Below are 12601 nucleotides of genomic sequence, written 5' to 3'. Positions count from 1 at the left end.
GAATAAGCATATTGCTGTAGTGTAGTACATGCCAAACAAATGCAAATGTTTCAACCTTGTAAACTTTTGGGTGATTAAATAGCAAACTATCTTTTGCTGTGCAAGTGTGTGACTTGCTTACACCTTGCTGCAGCTACCAGCTTCAGTGGTACAGCCATGGCTCAGCTGTGGGAAACAGTCCTCCTTTCTCGCTATTTTCTTCATGCATAGAGCTGCTGCTGCTTGGCACATAACCACTTTCTGTAGCACATACTTGCCCAGTTTTGTGCAGAAGCTACAAAGGGTTTGGCACAGTTAAAAATTATAAGTGAATTTGCCTACGTAGCGGGGCAGGTTTCTTCTAGGCTGTTCTGCAGCAATGCAACCACCTTTTCTTGCAGTGTAATACAACTTTGCAATTTATAGTGTTATGCATATGTGATTTGGGTGTGAGCCTCTGGGTAGCAGGGAACAGGCAGATTAGAGAAGAGGACCTTTCGCTCCTGCGAAGTTCAAACATGGCTACCCCGCACCTCCACCACTCTGTTACGTTTATGTTTAGAAATGTGTTTATGTGTTTATTATGATATGGTGTACTGGTAGACTTGAAGGGGGTAGCAAAGGAGGTCTATCCCTAGCTGAACATCTTCTCTAATCTGCCTGTTCCCCGCTACCCAGAGGCTCATACCCAAATCACATATGCATAACAATAGTTTTAAGGTGCAAATGCAAAATTTGCATCAAATGCAAAAATTGACTGTGACGCAAGAGATCATCACCACATGACGATGTCACTTATCACATCATCATCACGACATTGGTCATGGAAGCACTGCAGAAGAGAGCTTTTGGAGGATGACTGTGAAGGACGAGTCGTCTTAGGCATAAGGTGCTCTTAATTTCATATTGAAGCAAACTGTAATACTTCAACTAGTCTAGGCGCTTAAATACTTGCCTTCACAAGTCCCAGGCCTTTCGAAGGCCTGCACTGAGATCATGAGCTGGGCCTTTGACGAGTGATAATATTGGGTGCTATTGGCTGCTGCGCTTGAGTCATCTGGCCGGAGCCTTGGCAGACTTTTTTCAAGTAGTATAGCTTTTATGTTACTGCAAATGGGGGCAAGCTCATGTTTCACAAGCCATGCATGTATCTATCTATGTACTGTGCCGTAAACCGCGTTGTAAGGGCTACGCAGAAAGTGTTTGAACAAAATGGGGGCACACACACAAATGTGCAATAAACACAAACACATTACTGAAGGCATTGCAAAAACACATGGGGCCAGGGCAGCAGGGTACATACTTGCGTTTCTGTGATGAAAGCATGGCCTGCTTCTCTTTCTGAGCATTGTGAATGTGCTTGGGAACATGTCGGTGGCGGGCAATGCGGCGCACCTGCGGGTGCTGCTTGAACCGCTCCTTCAGCTTGTCCTGGTACTGGAACGCCATCTGCTCCCGGTGGCTCAACTGAACCGTGCAAAAGAGCAATCACGTACTGTAATGGTGTGACTGAATAATGCCTACATAAGACAAATGACATAAATAGAGAATGCGATGAGACCGCGCATATTCACAACTGCCTCCTTATAGGACCACTAGAAACCTATCCATTGGATATAGATATCCTCCATACAGGACAGAACAAATTTGTGAAAAAGAAACCTCTATGACAAGTTTCAAGACTCATAATACATTCACAGTGCCAGCCTCCATATGTGCAGGTGTTCTGTTCATTTTGAACAAGGTCGTCTTTTTTCTCTTCCAAACTAATCAGCGAAGCCAACTTGTCAATGCACAGCTAAAGTACACACAGTCTTGATATTACTTGAGAGTCAGTGAATGCAACCCACCAATGAAATGCTAATTATCTCGCTAATTTTGCAAGCTTCTGAAACGTAAGTATGGCAATAAGTGTGGCCAATGAATTGCCAGCGTATCGTATTCACAGCATGCAACTCCTTCACGTCATACTTCGAGGTTTTGACGACAAGTACAACAGGCACGATAGCTTTGGTTATTTCTAGGCTTGTGCGAATAGTAGTGAATCTTAAGTTCGAAGCGAGTAGTGGTTTTAGTTGATTAATTTCGCATTGAGGAATATACAATATGACATATTATAAAGAAAGATGGGCATATCTGTCATGACCTCACTAACCTGCACAATCTTTTTCAGAAGGTGATATAAGGCCTGTGCAAATGCCATTTTTTTTTTTGCTCAATAGAAGTGGAAACTTTGAATAATCGCAGGATTTGACTTTTGATAGAATGCTAGTGATAACCTGTAAAATATGTTGTGTTTTAAAATTTACTATACTTAGAGCCTATTAGCCAGTGTAACAAGCTTTTGAACTTAAAAAACGGTTCATTTCACCTTGAAGTAGGGCTTCATGGTAGTGCTGATTTTTTCTAGATAGACATTTTCACGGCTCAACACTACGGTGAAACTACCTTTACAGGGGGTTTCATGCGAACTAATATTGGTGGCGAGGACATACTGTGGCGTCATTTGCAGGAATCTTTGTGACGTATAAAACAAGATCCCGTGGTAATGACTGGGCGAAGTTTTTGATGACTCCAGTGATTCAGGCTGTTCAGCCGCGACTTTTAAATGCGAAGCATTTGTTTGCGTACTGCAGGCACATTGAGTATCTAGCTATCTAGTATCCATTCGCGGCACCATTTGCCGAAATATTTGTGGCGTAAAAACGAGATCACATGGTATTAACTGAGCGAAGTATTTGATGACTCCAGTGATTCAGGCTGTTAAGCCGTGGCTTTTGAATGCTGGTTGATAAGTGGGGTTTAACGTCCCAAAACCACTATATGATTATGAGAGACGCCGTAGTGGAGGGCTCCGGAAATTTCGACCACCTGGGGTTCTTTAATGTGCACCCAAATCTGAGTACACGGGCCTACAACATTTCCGCCTCCATCGGAAATGCAGCCGCCGCGGCCGGGATTCGATCCCGCGACCTGCGGGTCAGCAGCCGAGTACCTTAGCCACTAGACCACCGCGGCGGGGCGGCTTTTGAATGCGAACATTTCTTTGCGTACTGCAGGCACTTAGAGTGTCTCTGCCTGCCTGCCTGCGTCTGGGTGCTTTTGTGTTCACCCCTTAACTAAGTACACGGAGGAAGATTAGGACGTGAAACTACCTTTAGAATGGGCTTACGCAGAAGTCCAAGATAACGTCACATAAAATACAGAAATAACACGCTCTGATGTACACATTTCAGTTGGCGGTGCCTTTCGGCGCTAACCTGCCACCATGAAACAAAGAAAACTCAATGCTACTGACCGAGTACGGCTGAACGCGCTTTGCGTCCCGGCTCCGTTACTGCGGCGAAACGCGAGCTACGCGTACAAATAGTTTGCACGAAAAACGAAACGGTGGCAATTCCCTTTCTGCCACAAGACGCCAAGAGCCGAATCATGCCACAAGCATGATTTGGCTCCCTGGTAATGTAGCATTATGTGGTCGCCTCAAGAGGCGAAGCTACACTTTCTTAATGTTATTCCTCTGTGGCTTGGGGGGAACCAAAATTAGTATGGGAGAGTTAAGATAGTGTCACAAATATGACTTGCTGGTCCTGACATGAATAATGTCACAATCCTGTCGCGTACAGTGGCACATACCCATGGGCGGGTATGTGCCACAGGTGATTGACAGTACCCAGAACCGGCGAGAACACACATGAAAAATTTTAACATGTAAGCGTACAGAAAAACCTGACATTGGTAGCGTTGACCCGACGAATGCAAAGAGTAAATCCCAGGAGAAGTCGAATCCAAGTTTTTTGCACTAAGCGCAAAGTATTCTACCATAGGGCCGCGCCAGGTCTCAAAACTACTTTTCAAATAGACCCTAATGCCCATGAAATGTCAATTGTGGTTGCAATACTGGCCATACAATTTTATTAACACTACATATGTACTCTTATGATAGAGCCGTCAGGTCTGGTTAACTTTAATTGCAGTCAGGTGCCATCCACTGAAGTTGACTTATGTAGCAGCGTCCAGGTCTACCATCTCATCAGCAGCACTGCTTTTGGTGTCGCCAATACTCATCTTGCTGTTGGCATCGTTACGCAACTGAAAACAACTGGTTATATAAAACATATTCTGCTGTTTAACGTATGTCTGTGCATATGCTTGGACATAGCTGTAGTGCCACTTCGAGACGTTTCGCTCAATAAAAAAATTACAACACAGTCATTGATTGATATGTAGGATTCAACGTCCCAAAACCACCATATGATTATGAGAGACGCTGTAGTGGAGGGCTCCGGAAATTTTGACCACCTGGGGTTCTTTAACATGCACCCAAATCTGAGCACATTACAACACAGTCAGCTTTCATGCGCATGCTTCACATAACATTTGATTCCCAAGGTACATTGGATCTGCCGAATTTTCTCAGTATGCAAGCATTGGTTGCGTTTGTATTAGCTGCGAAACAATAGAGGGCTTCCCAACAAAAATTTTTTGTCGCACCGTGCACTTCAAACGGAGTGCGTGCGCCATGGACGCCCAATGTGAAGAAGCGCTCTGGTGAAAGGTGAGCTGTTATACTTAAGCTGGTGTAGCAGTAAAGAAGAAATGGCCCAGCAGACCGACCCAAGATGATAGAGCGCTCTGTCCTTTTGGATCGGTCTTAGACTTATATGAACAGTGAATGTTAGGTGTGAAGTGAATAGTGATTTTGGTCAAGTAATTTCGAATCAAACTGAAATAGTATATATATTATAAAGAAAAACTGGCATATTTGTTACGACCTAACTAACATGCACAGTACTTTTTAAAAATTGAAACAAGGCCTGTGCAAATACTATTTTTTCAATTCAAAGGAAGATGACAGAACTTTGAATAGTAGCAGGATTTGACTTGCTTTAGAATGCAAGGAATAACCTGCGAATTATGTTCATTTTACAATTCACTGTACTTCGAGCATATAAGCCAGTATATCAAAATATTGTGAACTTCAAAAATGACGAAGCAATGATGTTCATTTAATCTTCAAGTGAGGCTTCATGGCAGTGCGGATTTCCCCTGCCAAGGTGCTTTTACAGCTTCGTACACCTCCACTGCAGTTTAATCTACACCTATTTGTTTATTTCAAATATTTCAAAATTTTCAACAATTTAAGTTCGAGTTGAAGTAAATTCGAATACTGTAATATTTGTTTGAATATTTGTACATTTGAATATTCACACAAGCCTAGTCGGTCTGTTCGGTCTTTCCCCGTAACCGTAGTGCGCTATACCACTTCAAGTACAACGAATCGATGCGCCCAATCTTGTGAGCTGTAATGAAATTTATCTAATAACCTCACATTTCGCGTACACTTATGTTTACAGAGACAAGCATCTTTGGCACACATCTCTCTCTTGCTTTTGTACAGTAAGTGCACGGCTGAAAGGTAACATATCGATATGTGTGGACTGCCCCGCATGATTCACGGCAACACCTTGCCCTAGTTTTTAGAGCAGTTCCAAGTTACTGAAGCCCAACGTTGCTTTGACATGGGTTATGTATTAAGTTCGCGTGGCCTTTTTTCATAAGGGTGTCCATGAGTTTTTATGCCACAATAACATTACTGCTCACAACTATAATTCGTACAGCCTGCTACTTTTGCCAGAATTAATACCAGATGATTATTTATAACAAATATATTTCAATAGGTAGAACTTTACCCACTTATATTTTTGTCTCCCTAATTTTCACTTTTGCTACACTTGCTCCTTTGCAAGGGGTGTATTGACTGATGTGATATTATGGGAGAACATTGCAATACCTGCACGCATCGCCAGCTCAACTATTAGTTACGATTACTGTAGCCTGTTTTGAGTGACTCTGACAGTCCCTGGCATCAACCGATTCGTGTACCAGCAGCTCAGCACATCATGGCTGCTAACAGAAGCAGAGAAGCTGAATATCGTATGAAAAAATTGCCGCCAGGACAAAATACTATCGCCACCTTTGTAGAAAGCTGGAAAAAGCCTACCCGCCTGGTGTCAGTAAACGTAGCAAATTCCTATGTGTACATTCCTGAAAAGTCCCATGTCGTACTCGCCAAAGATTTTAACTCAAACGCAGCACACAAAATCTTTTTTTGTGAAAGAGCCAGCAGCACATTCAATAATGAATGCTCCCCCTCCTCGACATTGTCGAACATGCATCCTGCTGCTTCTTGGTTTTGGGGTAAGAGTAGAAACCCAGGCAAGAAGTAGCGACTGCACCATGTATTCCTTCTCGAAGGTAGAACACAAAACGGTTGCTGCAATCTTATGCTTTGAGAATTGTTCTTGCCAGCAAATAAAGGTTTTAAATTCATGTGTGCAGACCCGTGAACTACACTGTCATACTTAGTGAACAATATAACTGAAATTGTGGGCAAGAAAAAAAAGGGGAAAAAAATGCTGTATGAGCTGAAAATTTGAGGATGAACAAAAAATTGTTTCGCTCGTTCCAGTTTTCATCAGTCAAGCATATTGCTGCCGCAATGTTCTGGAAAAAACTTGGTGTTGGGCTAGTTGGTAGAACATTTCAAGAACTTAATTTGAGCACAAACACACAACACACTCACATATGTTTGATGCTTGGGTGTGTGTGTGTGCATCAGTGTGTAGTGTTTGCGCTCAAATTGAGTTTTTGAAATGTTTTGGAAGGGCTCATTCACATTAGGCTCGCCCGAATGCATTAAGCACTGTGGTATCGAGCGATCATCAAACCTGTAGGCTAGAAAATGAACTGTCTGGGCAATGACAGAAAGCACGTTGCACTGATGACACCATAGGCGAGTCACATGATGTCGTTTACCAAGTCACAGCGACAGCAGCGCCAAATCTTGTGAGCTGTAATGAAATTCATCTAATCTAATAGCCAGCCTCTTCAGTGGTTGCCCTCAAAGCCAATACACCTATTTGTTCATTTTGAACACTCTAAATTTTCAATAATTTAAATTCTAATACTATAGTAATGTTTGAAGAATTCAAATATTTGCACAAGCCTAGTTATTTGCTATGAAATTGGGCTGCACTTTTTTCAGGACATTCAGCCACCAGGAAGGTGTCTTTGCCGTTGCAGCATAAGAACATCACTTCTTCCCTGTTATTAGCTTTTTTTGTACTGCTTACTGCATTCTCCTGGCATTTACTGAGAGGAAAACTTCTGTGAATCTAATTTGCTCAAAAAGGTCAACTTTTCATATAACGAAGCAAAGTGATTACATTACAAATAAAATTAATTACATCAAGGTTTCAGTAGCAGAACAACACTCTTTGTTCAGAATCGTGATGGTGATGAGTTGCTTTTGGGAGTAAATTAAAAAGACTCACTCAATATTTAAGGCTTTTCTACAAGAAAGAAGGAACAATCATACCATAAAGTTTGCAATGGTTGCTATTTAGAATGGCTGAATTGTTCGAAAAACGGGGATTACAAAAAGGCTGGTGCAGAGTACATGCTGTAGGCTGTCTGAGGTTAGCAATAAGTGAAATATTTAATTTAATGAGAATAAGCTCTATCGAATTCATCAGAATTGCTGAAAAAAGAAGTCGCTGACCAATGTCAAGATAAATAAAGAAGAAGAAATCCATATGAATCCCGAAATGTCATTCTTTATTTGCTTTGACATTGGTCAGTGGCCTGTCTTTTCAACAATGCCTTTACCTGGCCAGACGATATGCCATCGAACTCTCGACTAAAATTCAGGAGAATTATGAGCACCAGAATAACTGGCATCTTACCTTATCTTTGTCCTTTGTGACGGTTGGTGGATGTGTTTGCTTAGAGTGCACATTTTCTATGAATGAGTGTTAGAACATGCAATAATGTAACTAGATCATCTAGTGGAACCCAGAGCTGTTTTTTTTTTTTGCCCTTTCTTTCAACCCCTACCATATGTTGTATTGTATGATGAAAATAGAGCAACTTATCTAGCATAACAGAACCAAAAATAAAGGAAATTTGACATATTCACCAAGAATCTATGGCCTCTGTGCAGTAAAGATACCCAAAGCAGTAACATTACTGCTGCACATGATTTTAAGTTATTTTTCTTTAATTCATGCTGGCAGCTCATTACAGACGTGCAAGAAGTAGGCTTGTGCAAATAGTAAATTTTAGGTTCGAAGCGAATACCGATTTTGGTTGGATAATTTTGAATTGAATTCAGATAGTATATATCAGATGTTATAAAGTAAAATGGACATATTTGACATGACCTAACTAACCTGCACAATATGTATATATTTTAATTTGAAACAAGACCTGTGCAAATGCTATTTTTTGGTTAAAAGGAAGTGGAAATAACTTTGAATAGTATCATGATTTCATTTTTGGTAGAATGCAAATAATAACCTGTAAAATATGTTACATTTTAATATGTACTATACTTAGAGCATATAAAGCCAGTATAACAGGCTCGATTCATCAAAAATGATGAATCACCCCACTGCGTTGGTTTAGTGACTAAGGTACTTGGCTGCTGACCCGCAGGTTGCATTTCGAATCCCGGCTGCGGTGGCTGCATTTCCGATGGAGGCGGAAACGCTGTAGGCCTGTGTGGTCAGATTTGGGCGCACATTCATGAAACCCAGGTGGTCGAAATTTCCGGAGCCCTCCATTGCGGCGTCTCTTAAAATCATATGGTGGTTTTGGGACGTTAAACCCCGCATATTAATCAATCAATCAAAAATTATGAATCGATCTGAGGGGGATACGTTCATTAAACCTTGAATTGGGGCATCATGGCAATGCGAATTTCTAATAAACAAGTGTTTTAACGGCTTAGCACCCCTTCACTGCAGTGAAACCACTTTTACGGGTTTACATGCGGACTAATATACATTCATTTGTTGATTTCGAATACAGTAGACTCTCTTTAAACGAACCCTGAAAAGACAAGGAAAAATGTATTCCATTTAACAGTTCCGTTCACTAAGAGGTGAACTGGGTTACAACATTCAAGTACGAAACCAATCATATAAGAGGCAGTTTCATTTAAGCAGCGGATTGATTTGATTGATATGTGGGGTTTAACGTCCCAAAACCACCATATGATTATGAGAGGCGCGTAGTGGAGGGCTCCAGAAATTTAGACCACCTGGGGTTCTTCAACATGCACCCAAATCTGAGCATCCATTTAAGCAGAGGTTGCATTTAACTAGGCTTGTGAGAATAGGGCATTTTAGGTTTGAAGCTAATGATGATTTTGGCCAAATAATTTCGAATTGAGTTTGAATAGTGTATACGACATGTAAAAAAAAATGGCCATATTTATCATGACCTAACTAACCTGCAGAATATTTTTTTTTTTTAATTTCAAGTAAGGCCTCTATGCAAATGCCCTTTTTTTTTCACTCAAAGAAGGTCAAAAGAAGTTTGAGTAGCAGCAGGATTAAACTATCCGTATGATGCGAGTGATAACCTGCAAAATACGTAACATTTTAAATTTTAATATACTTAGGGCATATAAGCCATCATAACAAGCTTTTAAACTTAAAAAATGAATCAATTTTAGGGTAATATGTTCATTTAAAGAAGCCCTGCAACATTCTTTAATGTAGCCATGCAATGGATTCATTAAAGAAGCTTATGAATTGCACCACCATAAAAATTTTTAGGATCTGTTCAGTATGAGTAGAGTTGCAAAGATTTATCACACGCTGCAATTGCATTCTCTCTTCTTGTGTCCTGGCAAAAGCGTTGGAACCTAAGCAGAGAAAGATAGCACAGGGAAAGAAAATACGTCACGCACGCCTTGTGACCCTTGAGCAATTTCTTTCTCATTCTTTTTTTCGAATGCATGGCTTTTCAGTGGGATTGTGCACATACATGTGTACGAGTGGCGGCATTTGGGGGCGGCCCATGTAACGACCGAGCGCGCTATGCTGGTACCAGCCATTGGCTGATACAACATCTGTGACGAGTTATTTTTGAGCTTGTGATGTCACTTTACCAGAGAGCAATTTGTTGCTGTCTGACAATTTAATGTGAATTGCAGGCCGCAGGCTGCGCCATAATATTTGGCTCGCGTGTTCTCGTTAGCCACGACCACCAAATAGCAGCGTTTTCTCACCATGCTCAAACAGCGTTGCAAAGCCCTTTTAAATTTAAAATGAAGCTTTGTGGCAAAGCAGATTTTCCCTGGACAGGTGCTTTCACGGCTTAGCACCCATACACAGCAGTGAGACCATCTTTACAAGTGGTTACATGCAGACTGATATACACCTATTCGTTCATTGTTATTACTTCAAATTCAAATTGAAGCAAATTCAAATACTCTACTATTCATTAGAATATTCAAAGCATTTGAATATTTGCATAAGCCTATGTTTAACAAATCTCTGTTTAATGAGAGTTCTTTGAAATTTTCAAATTTTTAGGTTTGAATCAAAGCAAATTCGAATACTGCGATATTCATTCAAATATTTGCACAAGCCATGCAAGAAGTTTGTATATAGTAAATGAGTTGTTTTCTAAATTCATGCTTGCAATCAACAGAAATTAATTACCAGGGAGTTGTTTACCATTGATTGGCCTATGGGCTATCAGTGAAAAATGCATTGAATTCTTGCCGTAAAACAAGCATTCACTGCTACGTGATGCATGATATCGTCTGCATTTAAGGGCTGTTTTGAGGAAGAAAACAAAGGTTTTTTTTTTTTTTTACAAAAAAATGGATTCAGTGGCAAAATACACATTTTTTGTATAGGCTATGCTTTCTTACAACTCTAGTCAATGTAAGAGGTAAACAAATGAAAATGCATGACATGACACATATAAAAAAGACAGCATGGGGCTCATCCAATTTTTTTATAAAGTCATGCAACAAGGATCAAGCATGACATGGTAGATAGATTGATCGATTCTTTAAAACCCATCACAGATTACTTTCACAACTCAACTGTATTGCTATATGCGTCAGTCCGAATAAAAGGGAACAACACTTATTAGGGCAAAAGCCTTTGATGCCTCATCAAAATCAAAAACTGATAGCCAGCATCAATGGCATCAACATGAGTGATGTGAAAAATCATCACTTGATGATGTCACCATATGACATCATGACAACATCACAGATTGGCAAAAGATTTGTGATGTCGCAATGGTATCAGATAGTGTGGCATCACATGATGAAGACATCACTAGAGAGTGAATTTTAGGCAAACGCCAATTTTATTCCTTCTGTTTCTATCACGCCACTTAGACATACAGTCGATCCCGGATAGATCAACCTCGAATATATCGAATTATTGGTTATATCGAACAGTTAAAAAATCCCCTTGAATTTCCCATGCAAAAGTATGAGATCAGTGCACCAGTATATCGAACTCCCACACCAGCGGGACATCCACTATATATCGAATACTGTGCTGCGCTGAAGCCTAGAAAGCGCATTTTTTTTTTGGCAAATATCGATAAATTTTCAGCTGCCTTCTAACAAGTTCTGATCCCCTTGCTTGCGCAGGTGACGAAAATGCAGTATTATTCCTTCATGCTAATCTGGTTCACTGCACGGTTCTTACGAGTGCACCTGCATGTTTGATGCGCGATTTGCAAGTCTTAACCAGCGGGTACAGTGTTTTTGAAAAAAGGCCAATTAGGACACCAAAATGAGAATGCGAAGTGACTCGGCAATCTCGTTGCAATGTTCGCATACCCTTCATTGTTTGTTAGTGCACAGTGGAACACGAGCCTGATAAGCATGGCCTTCGATATGTGCAAACTTGTGACGTATTTTTGGTGTTTTTGGTTTTAAAATGCACGTCTCCGAGGCAACACTCTTTCTACTTTTTCACAATCAAGCAGTAGAAAGCAGCGGCTGCCAGCTACAAAGGCACAAGTGACATTAATATCGCCAACATGTCGACTGTGGAAACACGACCTTGTTACAGTGTTCTAGAACACTGTAACATTGTCTATTGCGCTTTTTCACCTTGTTCCTGATAAATGGAATGAAAACACTTTAAGTTCTGCAGGACACGCTTAGCGTGTGGCAGGCGTCTCCCATGTAGGGACCGACATTCCTGATAAATCCTCATTCGGGAGTTGAACTGAACATTCACCAACTTGTAGCGATAAAGATTATCACTGGTGCTTGGAGCGACGTCAAGTAAAGCATTGTGGTAAACTTTCCTTGGGAGCCATGTGACGACTTCGGGTGTGTCATGACCGCTACCATATGGTGCCTCGGTGAATTCTGTGACTTATCAGCATTTACGGGCACCATCTCGAACAGTGAACGATTTCTCAGTGCAGATGGTGACGTAGCTGTTTCTGACTGCATCAATAGTGAGATCATAACTGCCGTGTCCGGAGCTGTGGGAATGTACCCGTGCAGTTATGAATATGCCAACGCCAACCAACCTTTTGCCGCCCTACAAAGCTTGAATTGGTGTTTTGCGTCAATCAACGTCACCGAGACCGAAGGAGCTGAATTCCACTATTTCAAAAGTTTCAATGATATTGAGGATGACTAGAACTTGACAGCGTGCAAAAAGCGAGACAAGTTTACGGACTATTTTCATGCGGAATGAAGTGCAATAACTTGCAGTTAACACCTTTTTCTTCATTATACTCCAATATAGCAAATTGTTATGTTAGTGCTTATAACGAT

At 40.9% G+C, this 12601-nt stretch overlaps 1 protein-coding gene across 2 annotated transcripts in view; it reads right to left on the bottom strand.

Moving 5' to 3' along the window:
• Nucleotides 1-12601, bottom strand: part of LOC119169133 (DDB1- and CUL4-associated factor 13) — a 143689-nt gene that overhangs the window by 1971 nt on the left and 129117 nt on the right. For both annotated transcript variants that reach the window (XM_037420234.2, XM_037420233.2), the window contains one exon: nucleotides 1283-1446. In XM_037420234.2, the coding sequence (XP_037276131.1) occupies nucleotides 1283-1446 (164 nt within the window). The remainder of the gene's footprint in view (nucleotides 1-1282; nucleotides 1447-12601) is intronic.

Source organism: Rhipicephalus microplus, chromosome 2 (assembly GCF_043290135.1).
Source record: "Rhipicephalus microplus isolate Deutch F79 chromosome 2, USDA_Rmic, whole genome shotgun sequence".
Taxonomy (NCBI): domain Eukaryota; kingdom Metazoa; phylum Arthropoda; class Arachnida; order Ixodida; family Ixodidae; genus Rhipicephalus; species Rhipicephalus microplus.
The sequence above is the reverse complement of the archived record's forward strand: the minus strand, read 5'-3'. Positions and strand labels throughout refer to the sequence as shown.